The sequence below is a fragment of the Pagrus pagrus genome (genome assembly GCF_965226575.1).
Source record: "Pagrus pagrus genome assembly, chromosome: 11".
Taxonomy (NCBI): Eukaryota; Metazoa; Chordata; class Actinopteri; order Spariformes; family Sparidae; genus Pagrus; species Pagrus pagrus.
This window is the reverse complement of record NC_140195.1, coordinates 1775375-1794677: the sequence shown is the minus strand read 5'-3', so window position 1 is coordinate 1794677 and position 19303 is coordinate 1775375. Positions and strand designations below refer to the sequence as shown.

The 19303-nt window shown below is 45.7% G+C and overlaps 1 protein-coding gene across 3 annotated transcripts in view; it reads left to right on the top strand.

Annotated features, from left to right (window-relative positions):
* Nucleotides 1–19303, top strand: part of LOC311265673 (IQ motif and SEC7 domain-containing protein 1-like) — a 144706-nt gene that overhangs the window by 2084 nt on the left and 123319 nt on the right. Inside the window, exons 2-3 of one of the 3 annotated variants that reach the window (XM_084367573.1) lie at nucleotides 1181–1756; nucleotides 5716–7784. In XM_084367573.1, the coding sequence (XP_084223699.1) occupies nucleotides 7039–7784 (746 nt within the window). In that variant the 5' untranslated portion in view covers nucleotides 1181–1756; nucleotides 5716–7038. Of the gene's footprint in view, nucleotides 1–1095; nucleotides 1757–5715; nucleotides 7785–19303 lie in introns of those variants that run through there. The other 2 variants (XM_084367572.1, XM_084367574.1) reach the window with 2 other exon arrangements.

Sequence of the window (19303 nt, the reverse complement as noted above, 5' to 3'; positions counted from 1 at the left end):
TAACAGCGGTGCAGAGTGTGGTGGTGTCTCTCCTGCATGTCATTATTAAAGGGGGACACAGTTTACAGGCAGCAGCTCCAGATGTGTCTCTGTAATAATAAAACATCCGTCTTATTAAAGCGGCAGCACGCAGCCTGCTGCTGTCTGATGGTCCACCGTTGAAGAAACTCTCAGATCAGTTATCAAACACAAAGACTTTCCGAATGTTATCGGACCGAATGGCTCGAAATCTGACGGTAAAACGAGTCACAGTCAACAATTATTCACTGTTTTACCGACGCTGCCTTCAAAATGTTAGCATACGGGCTGCAGTGCATCATGGGACGATGTAATTACACATTCTCTAGGATGAGGCCGGCCGTCTTCTTTGCGGAGGACGCTCGAGCCAACCGCGATAAATACTCCTCCTCCTCTTCTTCTTCGTTGGTTTTACCGGCAGACTAAGAACCACAGCGCCGGAGTCGATAACATCGTGATATTCACCGGCGGGTGTCCTGAGCGAGTGAGAACTTATCAGATCAGTCAATAAATACATACATGTTAATATCTGTATAACTTGCTTATATTGATTTACTTGATTACTTGAGTAACTCTGTATTTTGTTTGACTGAAGCAGACTTTAGTGTACAACATGTCGTGATCACAGAGCGGGATGTGGTTTGTGTAGTTTGGTGTAACACAACATGTAACTGCAACACACACGTCCGTCAGGTTGGACTATCAGAACATATGACTGTAGTATTTGTACCTGCTGACTGTGGTCATGAACCTGAACCTTTATTCTCTCGCTGGCGTTTCTTCTTCAGTATTTGTGAATGTAATGTTCCTGAGATGAAGCTCGTCTGGATCTGATCCTTCATAGCATCCAAACAGCCTCGTGACTCGTGATGTAACGATCTCTCTGTCATTTTCCCTAAAATGTTTAAAAAACTACATGCAGCCTCTCACATCTGTGTGTGTGTGTGTGTGTGTGTGTGTGTGTGTGTGTGTGTGTGTGTGTGATGGTCCTGGTTGTGCGGTAACCCGCTGGTGATGGGATTTCTGCGTTCGTCGCTGCGTGACGGTGCGCGTTTCTCCACTCTGCTGCCGACACACACACACACACTTTTCCTCCCTCTTCCTTCACCACTATTCTGTTTCCACCTCCTCCATCCCTCTCTCCGTCCATCCATCCATCCAGGCAGCCCGTCTGGGCTTCGACACCTCCTCCCCTCCCTCCTCATCCTCCTCCTCCTCCTCCTCCTCCTCTTCTTTCCTTCTACAGCAGAATAGCGGAGGAGAAAAAACTCATATTTTAGCAGTGATAATAACCAAAGCACCGTCCGTTCACACGCAGAGAGAGAGGAGGGCATCATCAGCGCTGCAGCAGCGGATCGCTCGGCTGTCAGACGCAGAGGAATGATAATTAGAAAGAGATTGACTCGGCAACAAGAAGAGAAAGAGGAAGAAAGAGGAAGAGGAGAGGAGCTGGGCCTGCAGCAGCAGCAGCAGCAGCAGCAGAGGAATACGTGAAGGAAAGAGGAGGAGAGAAGGATTGATCATAATCTGATCACAAACCAGAAGACGAAGGAGAAGAGAGGAAAATCCGCGGAGCAGCAGTTGTGTGCTTTTTTTTTCTCGGAGGGAGATGATGGTGACAGCAGCAGCGGAGGAGGAGATAGAGGGATGAGCAGGGATCAATAATCCTCCCTCCTCCTCCTCTTCCTCCTCCCCCACCTTCATCCCTCCATCACCTCTGCAGGAGCCGCTGAAACCTGTGAGACTCTGCTGCCTGCTTTATATTCCTTTCGCTTTTTTTCTGGGTGCTGCATCGTGTGTGTGTGTGTGTGTGTGTGTGTGTGTGTGTGTGCGCGCGCTGGTGTGCGTGTCATGTATGTGTAACTGTTGGCTATATAGGCCATAAGGACCAGTGTGTGTGTGTATGTGCATGTGCAGCCTGTGTGAACTATTCAGAACGTGATGCATGCATATGTTACGTATGTGGTGTGTTTCACGTGTGCGTGTGCGTGTGTGTACGTGCTGTGTGTAAAATATGTGTGGGCTGTATGAACTAGTGTGTCTGTGTGTGTGTGTGTGTGTGTGTGTGTGTGTGTGTGTGTGTGTGGCAGATAACGTGACTCTAAAATTGGCCAATTAAAACAGTTTCTGCTGCTGTTAAATTAAACTGAAATAATTTAAATCAGAAAAAAAAGAAGCCCTGTTCAAACCGCCTACACGTTGACAAACTGTGTGTGCACGTAAAGTACACCGCGCACCGGCTCGCAGGCTTCACTTCATGCTTCCTGACAACACCAGGGTTACAGCGAGCAGCTACTTTTTTTTAGCAATCGTTAAATCTGCCAATTATTTTCTTGATTAATTGTGAAAAAATGCTCGTTACAGACAACGTGATTAACACAGAGAGCGAGGATTCATTTCAGAGCTCGGATTCAAGATTCAAACCCCTGAAAATGTAATTAAATGATTCATTTCTGCAAAGAGCACATGTTAAAGGGTCACGTCACTCAACTTACTAAAAAACACATGTGTTCCTGTGTGATCCAGCTGGTGTCATGAAGTGAAGTTCAATAATGACTTTGAAAACAGTCGTTGACCTCTTGGGAGCGGCAGAAACAAGTCTGTAAGTTGCTCATTTACACATTAAGCAGTTACAGATCGACATTCATTGAGAGTCATGTTCGTGCACGTGTCACTCCGACTTTGGTCTCCACCACCTCCTGAGTGAATACCTGGCTCTTTAGCTGCTAACTGCTCCACTGTGTCCATCAGCTAACTGTCTCTAACTGTGTCTGTCTGCTGTTAGCTGCTAAGCAGGACGTGGACAGACAGCTCTGACAACAAAACTCTGAGGGGAGCTGCAGATTCAGTTCATAATTCTCTGGAGATTCATAACTACGAGCCCCGACACACAAAATAATTAAGCAAAGGGTTGAAAACAGGAAGTAGACAGGATTTTTCTTGCCCCAAATTACAGTAGCAGCTCCTGTTTACAATGTACCCATTAATGTATATGAACACTGACATTGAAGAAAATTGCAAAGCACAATGATTCATCGGCACGATCGCACTTTTTAAAAATTGATTTCAAGAAAACTTATTGTGTCGATACGAGGAAATACGTTTTTCTAATCACAATATAGTGGATTTTCTTAAAGGTTGAGTCGGTCTTTATTGTAGAAGCATTTTTATTGTATTTAAGGAAAGAAAACAAGTCGAGTATCTTTGGCTGATGTCGTCCTGTGGAGGCTGCTCAGTCACGCCTGAAGCCAAAACAGCTCAACTTACCGGGTGTAGAATAACCTGGATCTCGTGTGTGTGTTGTGCATCGAGCGTGTGCACACGGCGAGCCCGGCTAACGTGAATGATAACGCAGTTTGAACACTACGAAAGTTGGCCTCAAAGCCTGTCGTCTTCCTGGGGGCTTTACACAGACCCTGAGCTAAGCTAACCCAGTTAGCACAAAGCACACACCCTCAGCAGCTACCCTGGGTAGCCTGAGGCACGTTCGTGACGGATATTTTGCTCGTGTTTACATGATCGTGGCATTTAACTTTAATTTATTTATGTGTGTATGAGACATAAAAAGCTTGTTGAATGTAGCAAACTAGCTGCTAACACAACTTCCAGCTCGCCAGTGAGAGCGATGTGTAGTCAGTGTAGTCAGGCAGTGTGCGTTCATGAGTTTTGGAGGAAGTGTGGCTCTGGAGGGGCTTTTTTCAGTTGGATACTTTGAAAACGTAGCGTGGTTTAGCTGGTTTCTCCAATCTCACCAACACAAGCTTTGAGAAACAATTAAAAAATCTACTTATCTGTGTCCTTACTGGCTTTCCATAGTACACATGTTTGATTGCTGTGCGCCTGTGAGTGCCAATGAGTATAAAGATTATTGGTGTGGACATTGACTTCTACTGACTGATGGCCGGGCAGTGAAACCTTCAGTCTGAGAAAACAAAGAGCTCGGTTACTGAACACACACGCGGCGCTGTTTCTGCTCGACTTCATGTACAGTATGTTTGGAAACGGACTGTTGAGGCATGAATGGTCTGCAGAGAGCAGCACATACAGAGAGAACGATAGAGAGACCCTGACAGAGACAAAGGGAGAGAGAGAGCGAGGCAGAGAGGGATGGTGGTCAGTTAGTGAGTCATGAATAATTGAATGTGCTTAATGGGAAGAGATATAAAAGCTGAAACTGTTTGGCTGCTTTGCAATAGAGACCAGATAGCTAGCCATTTCCTTTGTGTCTGTGTGTGTGTGTGTGTGTGTGTGTGTGTGTGTGTGTGTGTGTGTGTACTGTGAGCAACTTTGCACATTAGTGACTCCAAGTGGCAATTAGTGATACGTGTGTACATGTTTGAGAGACTTCATTACCCAGAAATCCTGAAAATATGATGTCAGTAAATGTTAGTAATATTTGATATCTGGAATATAAATGATATATTCTGGATATAATTTGTTCAGAAGCCACGATAGCTTCAGTTAAAGATATATTACGTCCCTTTTTCTGAATTCAAATGTCAAAAAACGACTTGACTTTATATCATCCCCAGATGTTTCCCACGATCTCAGAATCCAGAGGAAGAAAGTCGATAAACGAGACTCAGTGAATAAAACTTTAAAACATTACAGCACATCCTGTAAACATTTCCGTCTCCAGTCACGTCAGATTGTGTGGTGGTTGTTTAACAATGAAACAACAACTCCGACTATCCAACTCTACCTAACGTCTTCAGACTACGTCCTCTGTTTTCATTGTTGTGATTGAGGGACTCCTAACAGCAGAAATTACAGACTTTATGTTGTGAAATGTAACGTTGGCGAATCTACCGCTCTAAATCCTTTTCATGAAACCACACAGTAGCGACAGAGCTCTTTAACATTAGCTTGGTTAATCGGTGGGTCACTCTCTTCAACAGCTGCACATCAGATACACATCAGCCATTAACGTCGGTGACTGTCATTTTACCGAACCGATGTTCGGCCGATATATGTGCGTCCCCGATCAGTGGAGCGGCCAGCTGAGGCCATCATCACCAGTTAATGATTGGCTGTTACCTCAACATCATCAAATCTTGACGCCAGCATTCAGTTGATGACTGTGTAGATTCGCAGTTTCACTCCAGAAGCTCGACTCAGATTTAAAACACTGAAACTGGCACCGACACAAAGCACAATACATTGATACGCACACAGAACAGCACACGATTGAAATGTTCAAGATCGAAAAAGATCTAAAACTGAGAAAATATAAAGAAAGAGAGCGAGAAAGACTAAAAGAGGTGGACTAAGACAGAGGAGGGATGGTGATGGAGTGTAGGAGGAGAGGCTGATGGTGTGTGATGATTTTTCTTGTCTCTGATGGCTTAGACAGAGCATGTCATTGGTATTTATGGGCTGAGAGACCTCGCACTCCTAGCAACCACAGGGAAAGAGAGAGAAATGAAAGGGAGAGATGGAGATGAGAAAGTAAGAGCTATATGAAATCAGAAAACAACGTAGAGGAAGTCACAAAGCAAGAAACATAAAGATCAGGAGGAGAGCAGAGGAACGATGAAGGAGAAGAGAGGCAGAGGAGATAGAAATAAACAGGATGTAAAGAAACAGGTTAGAAAATCAAAAATAAGGGGAATACATTAGATAAAATAGCGGAGGACATTTTCTCATCTACCCTTCTTTCTTTTCTTGTTTTTCATGTAACGGATGGACGACGTGAAGACGGATCTGAACATGCCATCCAACAGGGTCATAATGAATCCCAGATGCCTCATCGTGTCCAGAGGGAAGACAAGCATCTGACATGACATTCAACCGTTGCGTATCACTTCCTCTGGCAGACCGACTGCAGGATGACAGGCTGAGTCCTGCAGGTGATCCTATGGACCAGGAAGAGGCGAACCTCTCCTCTCTCAGAAGATGATCTTCAACGGACGTTACGTTTTCATTTTGTGGAGCTTTGCGTTGTGTTGATTTCTCAAGGTTTGGTTCTGGACTGTTTTGTTGATGGAGAGAGTCAGAACTGAATCCTCGTCTTGTATATTGCCCTGAAAACGCTCCAGGATTTTTTTTTCTTGATTCAGATAATAACGACAGGGTTCTGATCCCAGGATTTTATGATGAGGCACAACAGGGAAGCTGGTGGTCCGTAAACTTGTTTTGGAGTTCATAGTCGCGCAGACTGCATTTCTGCTGCGGCGCTTGTACTGGAAGCTGGGAGGAAGAAGAAGCAGCACTTGTCTCACTCATGCTGGACAATCAACAGTCACTCAACAATGATAATGTGCAATATTTTTGATACAGAGAGACACATGAAGTCTCTGTCAGCTGTGGTCTCCTCAACTGCTTCTTGGAAGCCAATGTTCTGATCCTCTGCATGGAGTGCAAAGAGTGGATACAACTGACTCACTGACACACAGAAAGACAGTGTTTTTGTGGGGGACAAGACGAACTCTCTCTATATTTGTTCTGTTTTTAGCTGTCATGGGTCTGAAGCCCAACAGAAACACCTGACTGAACCAGGGAATGGTCGACGACTCGATAAACCTCTCTGACTGGAGCCAGCGAGGACGAGGTCCATCTTGATCTCCACATCAGAACTCAAAGAAGAAAAAGTCCTCTCCCCCCCACTTACCTCTGGTGGGGGGGAGGGTGAAGGGTAGTTTAGTTTTTAGGGTGTAGGGTTCAGGGCCTTAGGGTGTAGTTTTGTAGTTATTTAGATATTAGGTTTTAGGTTGTAGACTAGAGCGACTAGTTTTAGATCTCTTGTGTTAGGCTTCCTCTTAGTGGTTAGTCAGTTGTGCTAGTTTTAGCCTTTGGCTTGTTGCTCATTTGCTTTTGTCACCACTCGGTGAGTTAGCCTCTGCCTCTGCACCAGCTGTACCCGCGAGTCACTGTTCAAAAGTGATCTTTCCAGCTGTAACAGCCAGCCAGCTGCATTAAGGCGTTTAAAGAGTTTAGCATCAGCAAGTCTTGGTCACTGGGGTATTTTCCCAGCTGTTAACTAGTCTGAGCTTCCCTAGCCGTTAGCCAGACAAGCTAGTAATGGATGCTAATCCAGGCCCAGGCCAGGGCAGCCCAGAAAGCCCTAACCGGGCTGTGGAGTACCTTCTTGAACTGAACAACATCATCGAGAGCCAGCAGAAGCTTCTAGAAACACAGCGGCGCCGGATTGAGGAGCTGGAGGTCCAACTTGACCGGCTCAGCCAGGAGAACAAGGACCTGCGTTTGGACCGGCAACCTGTTGCTCCTCCTCCACCTGCTCCTCCTCCTGAGCCACCTCTCCCTCCACCTCCTCCGCCGCCTCCACCGACTCAGACCACATCGTCATCCATCTCTAGCAAGAATCACCACCACCACCACCACAACAGCCAACACCAAGCTCCTCCCCAGCCTCCCTCCTCTATCCCCCTCCACCACAGCCACCACAGCCACCAGCATCATCAGCACCACTACCACTCCTCCACCCACCACTCCTACAACAGCACCAACAGCACCAGTATGACCGCCATCCCGATTCCTGCTCCTGCTCCGGTTTCAGCCCCAACCTCCATCTCTCTTCCGACACAAATCCCGGGTCCGCTCTCGTCTTCAGCCCCTGCTCCACCTCCCCCTCCTCCGATCCCACCCAGGGATCAGCCGCGGGCCCACAGCCGGCTGACCCGAGTGCCCTCCACCAGCACCGGCACTAACACCAACTTCGTGGAGAAAGAGAAGGAGAGGCTTGAGCGCCTTCACCGAGCCAACGCCTCCAACAACCATCACGCCCACACCCTCCACCACCACAAATCGTAAGTTTAAGTTTAAGGTGTACTTACTCCAACCAAAGCCAAAGGTTGCACGAGATGATGGCAAACCCGACCTCAGCAGTGGACGGACATGAACAGGTTCTGCCTTCTAAATGTTGGCGTCAGAATCTCCAGTAAAATCTGACTTGTAAATCTCTTGAGTTTTATTTTCTTACACATAATAACATAGGATGCCATATTGAGTTCAAGAGATCAAGTTTTGTCTTTTCTAGTGTGTAACCTCGGCCATCGACCCGCTGCAGAACATTAGTGTTGATACGACATCCTTTCACAAACTCACACTTGGCTGCTAGTCCGTCGTCCCACTGTTGGTTTTGCCAAAACTCGTGTTGATCTTTGACTTTGATCGCTACTAACTTTGCAGCTTCTCTCACGCAGGTTTTTTTTTTGCAAGCCTAGACATTTGGGCCCACATGCTAAATCTGACCTGGAAACTTCTTCTTTCTGCTTGATTCCTCGCTGGCAAAAAAATTTGCAAGCAACAGATTTTAAGGCAAAGCTGTTTTGCTGAACGTAATTTACTGTAAAACGTGTGGACTGGAACACATGGGAGAGGTGACTTGTCGAAGTTTAACACTGAAGCCTTTCTTCTTCCGTAGGAGAGCAGCTGATGCCCCTGTGCGTTCAGTCTGCACTGAGATGCGAGTGCAGTTGGTGGATGTACAGGGTTGATAAATATTCATCCTTTTATCAGTTAATAGGGCTACAGAGTGGAAGGTTGTTGTGGGAATTTATATACTGCAGGAGAGCAGGAGTGCATGAGACTCCAGAGACAGACCAACTAAACGACTACAACATCTCTAACACTGATAATTGGTAGAGCAAAGCCTGAACAGTGTTATGTAACAGATATTTCTGCTAAGCAGTAGGATTGGTTGTTCTTGCTGAGACCATAAAAAACACACGCTGTAAACGTGAGGTCGTTTGCTGTACTAATCACCACGGTAACCGCTCACACGGCGGCTCAGTGTCTTCCTCCTTTTGCCTTTTTGTCTCTGATTTTGTTGCAATATTTGTTGTTTCTGGATAAATTTTCAGTCAGAACTCTGTCGGCTGATATCGCGTTTGTTGCCTGGCAACCGTATCTGAGGAGCATCCTATCAGGAAGTGTTGAAAGCGACGGAGCCGTCGCTGCCGCCTTTGCACGCGGGGCTGTGCGGTGCCGTAGGCAACAGGATGCAGGGTTGCAGCTGTCCCATGCGTCTACCAGGCACTTCCTCTTGTAACTGGAAACACTGAACTGCTGTCTGTGGGAAGTGCTGGTCATGGCGATTGCTGTTGCTATGCAACTGTGGAAAACCTGTTTGAAGGACAACACTCTCACAAACAGCTGAAATGGTTTTAATCTCACTCGGTGCTCTGAGCGCTTACAGCTTTGCTAAGCTTGCACCGCTGTTGGGAACGTAGAGCATCGCCTCCTTTTCACTGCAAAAAGAAGAGAGGCTCCCGACAGACCTGCAGAACGGGAGGCTGGGGAAACGCAGTGATGACTCATGGAGACACATTTAATAGTACTATTGCTTTGTCTTATAAGCTCTTATACGTGCAGCCAAAAAGTAAAATAGATTGTTCAGAAGTGTGACTCAGACTTTGGGATCTGGGTTCATCGGAGGCATCTTGAGGCATTAAAAAAAAAAATCCTCCAAGCCCTGAGTCATGGGACGTTCAGGTACAGTCGATATCGTGAGAAAAAGCTGACCTCAAGCTTGCAAATGATGTAACAGACAGAGAACAATGATGAAGTCTGACAGCGGTGAAGATAACTCTGATTCGTTATGAAATCGCACAGCACAATCGGCTGCTCGCTGCCTCTTCAAGTGACTGACTGTGATCCAATAAATCCCACACTGCACTGGGGCAGATTATGGCACGGAGGCATGACAGCATGTTGCAGCGCTGCCTACACTGGAATCTGAGGGATTTTTGTGTAGGGCATGATGCAGCAAAATGCAAAACACCCGCACACAGATTTATCTTGCAGCACCTCAGGCTGAAGCAAGACACACACACACACACACACACACACACACACACACACACACACACACACACACACAAGGTAGCAGGATGTAACAAGTTCAAACATTTCATCTGAGGCGACACAGACCTGCATGTAGCAACTCAGAATACTTAAGTAGTTCAGCATCAGTTTTATATTCATGGTGTCCGTATTGAAATGAAAGTAAATTAAACTTTGCATACGCACTGTGTGCATGTTCCTGTTATTCTTCAAAGGCTCAACAAAGTGAAATCAAACACGTGACTTTGCAAAAACATTGTGCTTTACACTGGTTATAGACCTCTTGTCATGAGGCTCGGTAATGAACTTCTGACTGTGCCAAATTTCTGCCCTTGAGAGCACGTCTGTAGAGTCACATCTGACCTGAGGAAACACCTGATCAAACATCAAATATATCTAAAAGCTGAAGAGTGGACCGTGTTCGTCAGCCTGAGAGTCAGCTGAAATTAGCACGTCTGCAGCCGGCGCGGCACTCGTTCACCGAGAGTTGAAATCCTCCATGAACGATGAGGAAGCAACATCTTCATCTTCATCTTAATGTAATTACTTAACTGGCTGGACGAGTTGTTGTTGGAGATAAATGGGTCATTGTTGACGTCAGCTTAGTAATTTAATGACGTCAAAACTCAACCAATCTCCTCACCAACATGCTGTTTAGTACGCTAAAAACGGCGGATGCTAACTAACTAAAATGCTGCCGTTTCTTCTTCGGACCAGGTCGACTACACGCTGCAACGCTGTATTGCTGCCCTCTACTGTTTGTTATTAATGCTCCTTCTGACAGTTATTTATATGTTTAGTGGTCCAGTAATGTGTTGATGTCACAACAGCTTCTACGTTTCAGTCCAGATATCCAGGTTGAGTTAAAACAGTTTCTCCAGCTGCTGCCGGGTCTTTGAACAACTTCCTCCTTTGAAGCAACGGCGCTCGTATTTGGTGACTTATTTCTTACAACTGTAATGACATCTCTGCTCTAACACAGAGAGTGAAGTACCGACAAAAGGTACCAACGCTGCCCGACCCGACTCATCAAGGCCAGATTGAGATTAAATGTTTGAGCAGGTTCCCAACAACAAGCAGAAACACATGGATCTCAACAGTCTTGAGGGTTTGTGGTTCATTCAGGTCATGTTTACCCTGATAGTCACCAGTTAGCTTGTGAGCGAGCTAATTTAAGAGCAAAACAGCAGGTTTTTAAGCCACGAGGGGAAGAAGCTGCTGCACATGAATCCACCAAAGCACGACAGTGAGTATCAGCTGCACCCACAGCAGCTTCGAGTCGACATTTCAACTGAAGTGTGGTGACTGGAATAAAAAATGCAAAACCCCGATATGATCCTAAACGATTTTATTAAAGATTCAAAAGTGAAGACGAGGAAACAGTGAAGTCACAATCCAGTAAGCAGATGTTCAGAGCAACTAAAGGCTTCTGAACAGAAACTATAACTACTAATAGTTAAGTTTCACTCTGTTGTCTGGAAAATGCAGATATTTAGTCACTACAGGTGCAAAAACACAAATCTAGCATCACAATCTCTGGTGATTTTTAGTTTTTCCATACATCAGATGAGATGAGCACATGTGGCTGTGACGACGCCGTTACCATCATTAGACATCAGTGCTGTGACACTGATCCAGAGAGGGAAGACTGATGGAGAGCAGTTATGGTAATGAGCCGAGAGAGAGAAGAGAGAGTGATGTTATTCTGCAGTGTGGGTGTGGACGAGTCAGAGGAGTCAGATCTGTAGGATTCACATGGACGAAGAGGAGAGAGGAACGTACAGAAAAAGACTTTTAAAGAGGATTCACTCTCCTCCCTCCTCCTGGATGTAACCTGTGATCTGTACCTTCATCACAACATCTGGGGTTACTTGCATATAAATCTGGCATTATTTCATTAACCCAGCTCAGATTAGGTAGGTGAAATGTGAGTTTCCACCTCTATGATGTTCAAGGCGAGGGTCATGTGACGGACGGAGCCAGCTGAGACAGGCCGGGTTAGCATGGCTGCTGTTCATGAAGCTAACTTCAAACTAGTAAGGAAGTCATCGGAGCCAGTGGAGACGGTAGCGTGTTAGCTTGGCCTGAAGCGAAGCTGCTGTATGTCGAGGATAAACTTATCGTTTCTTGGCAGAAGAAATGTCGTCTTGCAACACTTGATTTTCACTCAGATTGGTTGATTGATCCATCTTGAAGGATCAACAATCCACTGTCCAGGCCAGTCCTAGAGACTGTGTTCAGCGTCCTCTTACTAAGTTTGTTTACATGATGTTAGAAAAACGTCTGACTGTGTTAGTCCGACTTAAACTGGACTTTTAAAGTCCATGTAAACATGTAAGTCCGACTGAAATCGTACTATATCGACTTTCTCAGAGTCGGACTAACACACCAGATAATGCTGTTGGAAGTCGATTTACTCTTTCATGTATACGTCTTAGTCGGACCTGAACGGGCCTCGGCGTCCATGGCGTACATCTGTAGCAGGAAGCTGGGGAAAACAAAAGAAGAAGAAGACGACGGAGGTATTAATACAATATATATTATGTAATGTGCAGCCATGTTTTCACCGTTCACTGTGCAGCCCGTTTGCAGCTTCTTAACTCGTTTGGTACTGTATGTGATGTAGTAGGTCATGAAGAGGTCCAGTAGCAACTAGCTGAAACGCTGCCTATCCCCACCCACTGTGGTGGAGTCGGACATACGTCCATCAATAAATCAATTCTCCCCTGGTGCTCGTTTACTGCGACAATGGAAGTCGACCAATTAAATGGCCTCATCAAGCTGTGACCTCACTGACCAGCAGATCTGTGCTACGGACCAACGATGTAGCCAGCTAGGTGGCTACGCTCATGGACCGGATTACTGCGCGTAGCTCTGACTCTGATGATGTAATGTGAATAATGCAATTTGAGTTATAGCCAATAACATGGAGGATGAGATTAATGCAGTATTATGCTTTAATGGTGCAAAAGGAGAAATTCAAAGGATATTTAAAGATGGCTGTTCTGTTTAAAGAGCAAAACTGAGGAATCATTTAGATCACAGATCATAATTAAATAATAAATAGTGATATTATTTTTTTAGCCAAATCCCCCTTCCTCTCTCTCTCTCTCCCTCTCTCTCTCTCTCTCTCTCTCCTCTCTCTCTCTCTCTCTCTCTCTCTCTCTCTCCCCCCCCTCTCTCTCTCCCTCTCTCCCTCTCTCCCTCTCTCTCCCTCTCTCTCTCTCTCTCTCTCTCTCTCTCTCTCTCTCTCTCTCCCTCTCTCTCCCCCCCCTCTCTGACCCTGTCTTTGTAAACAGCGGCTGACATCTCGTCCTCTGTGTGCTGATGACGATAACACGAGTGTAAATGAGCTCCGTCAGCAGCACTGCTGCACCAGGTGTGTGTGTGTGTGTGTGTGTGTGTGTGTGTGTGTGTGTGTGTGTGTGTGTGTGTGTGTGTGTGTGTGTGTGTGTGTGTGTGTGTGTGTGTGTGTGTGTGTGTGTGTGGTCCAGTGTCCTGCCAAGTGAAGATGCTCAGCCAGCGTCCTCATGTGTTAAAAACATAAACAATAATCTCTGACACAACAGCAAAAAACATTATGTTCATTTTTTAATGTGTTTCTGGTGATTTTGTAGCGTGTGTGTGTGTGTGTGTGTGTGTGTGTGTGTGTGTGTGTGTGTGAGCTAAAAGTCTTGACTCAGCTCTTCCTCTGAGGTCGATATAAAGCACCTCATCAGCGCTGACTGTTGGCGGATAGTCCTGAGCTAAACATGTTTCCACCAACAAACTGCAACAATTAAGCAGCTCAGACGAGGCAGCAGGAGGTTTTTAATGAGGTCGGGTCACACGAGGTGCCGTATACGAGAAGACTCACATGTGTTGGAGCTTCTACTCTTCATGTTTACTCCTCAGCAGACGCTGACGTGTGACTGCAGGTCTCAATCTTCAACACTCACGGTTCGGTTTGTTTCTGTAATCCTTCCACAAATGTTTCCGTGGCAGCGACCCAGACCTGCTGAACACAACACGCAGGTTCAGCTGATCAGCATCTCATTCAGATAGCTTGATGCATACCATGTTGGAGTATTAGTGATATTAACGAGGCCTAGCCTGCGTGGTGAGCTGCTTCTTTGAGCCTCCTCTCCTGGTCAGGTTAGTCACTGGAGGAAGGTATGTGCTGTTATGATGTAATGCATTATTATACCATCAGTCTACCTGTGTGTATCAGCACACCTGAAGTGACTCCCAGACAACACACAGCACGTCACCATTACCAAAACAACACGAGCCTCGCAGCACACCAGCGACAGGCTCAGCGACATCACCTTCTTCTTCGTACCCCAGCTGCTGGATGCTGCTTGTCGTTCTGGTGTTTGTCGTGCAGAGCTGGATGTTGTGAGACCAAACTGACCTGCACATCAGTCAAACATGTATCTCTGCAAGTGGAAATCGAAATGGACATCGAGGTCCGTCTCAATATTTTTTCCCTCGCATGAATGTTCCTCAGTGATGTGCATCGATAATTAAACCCATAAAATCAGTTTTTATAACTTTCCGTCAGATTTTTCTGACGAGCCTCTGTGCTGTGTGTTGTGTCCTCTTTTGCTGCGGCAATAATTATTACGGCCACTAGGGGTCTCCGCCTGTCCAGGAACGTAAATAATCTGCTTTGACAGTCGACTTATGTGATTATTTTAGTGTAGAGTGAGTACTAATATTGGCTCTATGTTGCTGTTATTCATCTACGCTTTTGACTTCAGGACTTTTACATGTAATAGATTACTTCTAGATTAAGGTATTTCTACCTTTACTTAAAAGAGGGATCTGACTATGTCTTCCACTGCTGGCAGTAACGATATAAATACGTTGCATCAAGCTTTTAAATGATGATAGTACAAATAAAAATAATCCTGTAATTATCGTGGCCATAATAACACGTCTCACTGAGTCCTGAGAGTTTACCGTGTTGTAAACCTCCACCTCTCCTCTCTGTTTCACCTTCCTCTCTCACCACCAGACGGAAGATTAAATATGTCTGGATCAATACGTTAGAACCTATCGGGGCCATAGATCAGCTGCTTTATTGATCGCTCATTGATCCGTTTTAATCCATGACTCCCGTATCTGACGTCTGCGTCAACCAGCCGTAGATCATCAGCAGCTCGTCTCAACATGTTTCACGTGAAGGCAACTTCCATGGCAGCGAGGCTGTGGGCGTCCATCTTGGATTCAGTCTGGTCTTAAAAAAGACAAAAAAAAACATTTATTTATTCTTATTTTTCTTGTTCCAGTTTCTTTTTCGACAGCTTGAGTGAAAAAATCTCTAACTTTTAATCTCATTACGTCAATTTGTACAATAATTTCCAGTTTAAATGAAACCAGTCGCAAAAAACTCAAAAATCTCTTAATAACACTTGTCCCCTCCAGCTCACCGTAGTCACCCTGCGATTCACACAATCTAATTAGAGGGAGTGTGTGTGTGTGTGTGTGTGTGTGTGTGTGAGAGAGAGAGAGAGAGAGAGTGACAGGAGTTAGATGATATCAGTGTATCAGTGATTGATGGTGTAATCATTCTACAGCTGACCTGGATGTTAAGACACACACACACACACGCACGCACACACACACACACACACACACACACACACACACACAGTCAGTTGGCGAATCGTACACAGTGTCACGTCTCCCTCTCTCCCTCCCTCCGTCAGTCCGTCTGTCTGTTATATTTGGCAACATGGAAATGAGACATGGAGCCGGCTGGTGGTGTTGAAGGTGGTGGTGATGTGTGTATGTGTGTGTGTGTGTGGGGGGGGGGGGGGGTCCAGGAGGAGGGATAAATGCTGTCATGGCAACAGCTCGGCAGGCTGAGGAGGAGGAGGAGGAGGAGGAAGGAGAAGTGCCCGTGGTTTCATAACAGCAGACACACTCAGCTCCTCTGCAGCGTTTCCATCCACTCGCTGACACGTGGACACATTTACATGTTCGGCTGAGTCGCTCCGATCCGCTGTGACATCACTGTAGCCGAGCAGCGAGGTAAACACGTTGACAAACATGCTAGCATGCTAACATGCTAACTTACCTCTCCACTCACACGGCGGAGGGTTTTACTGTGATTGCTTCTGCAGCAGCAGGTCGGCGATGTCGTCCGTCTGTTATCAGACATCTCAGATCCATTTCCTGTTTCTATATTCACGGTCCGGAGAAGATGTTTTCTGGTCAAGCTCCCCGGACCTTCCTGTAGCGCCGCCATCGGGTCAAAATGTCCGCTTGTATAAAATAAATCTAATACAGTTACACAAAAGCTGCTGCCTCATTTCTCCCACTTCCTTCAAATGATCTCCTCCGTCTTCCTCAACATGGACACATAACAACCCCCTCAATAATTCACTGACAGTGTAGCCTCATGTGACGGCCATCAATGCACGTTACAAAAGCGGTGCGCCACCAGCGCCTGCTGCTGTAAAGACCTTTGCTAACGCGTGGCGGCGGCGTGTGGTCTCGTTTGTTACAGGTCATTTATAATCACCAGAGGAATCAGAGACTGTTTCATAAACACTTCAAGTTCCTCGTAGTCACTTTAACATTTGTTTGTTTTTAACATCTGTGAAGTCCAACTGAAAGCATCAACACACACACGGACCACAAAAATCCATAAAAATGCACATGGTGCGTTCACTTACCTCAGAATTCGGAGCTGGAATGAGAAATCGATGAGTTGACCAGTTGAAGATCTAGTCAGGTCAGTTGCTGGTGGCCACTGTTGGCACTAACTGTGTTCTGACACTATTTAACATGTTTTTCTCTTTGTTAAATTCAAAAAGTGTTTTTTAAGAAAAAAACTTGATCGCAGTCCTCAAAGTGAGCGATCAACAAAAGTTGTTCTTAGTGTTGATGCTGAAACTCATGTCCGACCTTTCAGATGAATTTGAAACATAAAACATGAACTCTTGTCCGCTGTGTCGCTGTGGCACCAGGTTAACACGACACCAATAATTACCTGAGAGTGAAATATTAAAACACGTGTTCGTTTTGTAAATGTTTGGTTCCATAAATCAGCGTGTGAAGTCGTGTTGTAAAGGCTGATACCTGGCAGCCGATCTCACAGCACACAGATGGCACAGAGAATATTCTGGCAGCCGGCTGATGTAAAGATGTGAGTGATATCTCACCGTGCATCTGTCCAGCTCTATACTCAACACTAGACTGAGTAACTTTAATACAGAAGAGATGTTGGAGTTCAGCAGTGAAGAGAGATCCAAGCTGTGCCACTTCAGGGACAGTGGGAAACTTTATCCTTAGCTCTCTGGATGTCGTACCACACCTGGTGGATGACATCTGATACAACTTTGGTGCAGCTCTCCGTCCACGACTGGTTTAGTTTCCCGTGTGGGAAGTGGTTCATGAGATTTCACACCGTGATGTGGAAACAACATGGACGCTCCAGAGATGATGTGTTGGTGTTCACTGCTCAGAGCGTTTAAACACCATGTTGTGACTGAAGTTTGAAACTTTATGATACAAAGTGATTTTATCCCAGACTCTGGTGCACCTGTACGTTCCCTAACTGCGATTGCTTTTCTACGATCGAACTACGATTGTTAATGCTAATAAATAACTTTTCTAACTAACCTAGGTCACTTTATGTGGACAGTGACTGAAGGTCACAACCTCATACTGTATTACAAATTACATGCAAGCAAAACGTAGATATGTTAATTAGTAAAGCATTTATAAAGACATGTTTCTGAGGACTTTGATGTACACGATGTCGAAGCTGGACGAGTCGTTTAATATAATTTTCAGGTATCTGAGTTGTTCAGACTTGAGGGGACGATCATGCGAATTTTCCCAGTTGGGAACTTCTCTTCTCGATTTATTCTGACACCACATGAATGCATCACGATGTCGTCCTCCTCATCTCATCCTGGTGCGCTCCAGCTGACTGAGCTTACTGCCCTCAGTGGCCGATAGAGGGTGAAACGTCCATCGCAGCTGCGGTCCTTTTCGAAAGCGCCTGCTGCAGTAGCAGCACTGACTGAACAGAACAAAACCTGCAGTACACCAAAGATATCGTACTTACTCAGAAAACATCCAGTATCCTTCAGATGAGTCTATTTCACACAATGTGTCGCAAAATGCAAAGTGCTGGAGCGTCTCAGCAGCCAGTCAGACGACATCTGTTGTCATCATTAAATTCACTTCTGAGAATTTTTTAGGCAAGAAATCAGCTGAGTAGATCTCGAGTATTGGCAGGTGAGAGAATTGATGATGAAGGTAGACCTCAGCAACAATGCAGAGGACAGCTCGGCTCTCCACCATCGTGCTTCCCAAGCAACAGAAATAACTCGGGTGAACGAGCTCCGACTCACATTACATTTGCTTGTGACAGAACGCTGATGAAAATCAAGAAGATCTACATTCGTAACGTCTCTTTGGACGTGGTCTGCTGTTAGCTGTGCTATCGTTTTCTTCTGCTTTCCCGATGGCGAGCGTGGCCTAGCATACTGCAAAATACATCGATTAAACAGTTGCATACTGCGTACTACTATGGAAAACAGTGTGCAGTATTTACTGCATAGTACATACTGCATACTGCAGTCTTTAGTATCATGTAAGAGGCGGTTCTGTGGTCTTTTCAGTTATCGTGAGCGATTTGTTCCCCAATCTGCCTCAAGGGTCAACGATCAACACTCAAAATAAAACTTCTATAAGCTGCACAGACCTGAGAGTTATCTGTTATTAATTATGTATTAGTATGTCAAGCAGTGTGTTTCACTTTCAAAAGAGAGCAAACTTAAAGGATGAGGACAGAGTGACTGGATCAGTGATTGTACGTCTGGTTAACAGCTTCCCTGAGCCGGGCCGGGACGGTCCAGACTCTGCACACAAGCCCGGGGCTGTCTGTCCAGCTGGACGTGGTCCTCTGTGAATCACAACACAGAAGCTGACACACGGATTGATGGAGCAGTTTATTCAACACCTCTCTGACCGACTGTCTTTAAAAATGTAGATTCATTTCTTGTTATTTTCATCCTCTGGTTTGGAGCGGACACACAAGTTAAACATCCAAAGAATATTATCACAGTGTTCTGGAAATGGGGCCATGCTGTGTGTGTGTGTGTGTGTGTGTGTGTGTGTGTGTGTGTGTGTGTGTGTGTGTGTGTGTGTGTGTGTGTGTGTGTGTGTGTGTGTGTGTGTGTGTGTGTGTGTGTGTGTGTGTGTGTGTGTGTGTGTGTGTGTGTGTGTGTGTGTGTATTGAGGCCAGCAGTGCAGTATCTCCTGTGTCGTTGGTAGAAAATGTCTGCTGCTATGCGTCTCGGTCTGATGACATCGCTGGTAATCCATCCACACTCCTGCAAAACCCGAGAGGACAGTCGCACTGCATGCTGGGAAAGAAGCTGCCAGCGGTACCACACGAAGTTGTTCTCTAGTGCTGTTTTCCATCTCGTCGAGAATACGAGCCCGTTCTTTGGAGAACTTCCCTCAGACTGCTCCT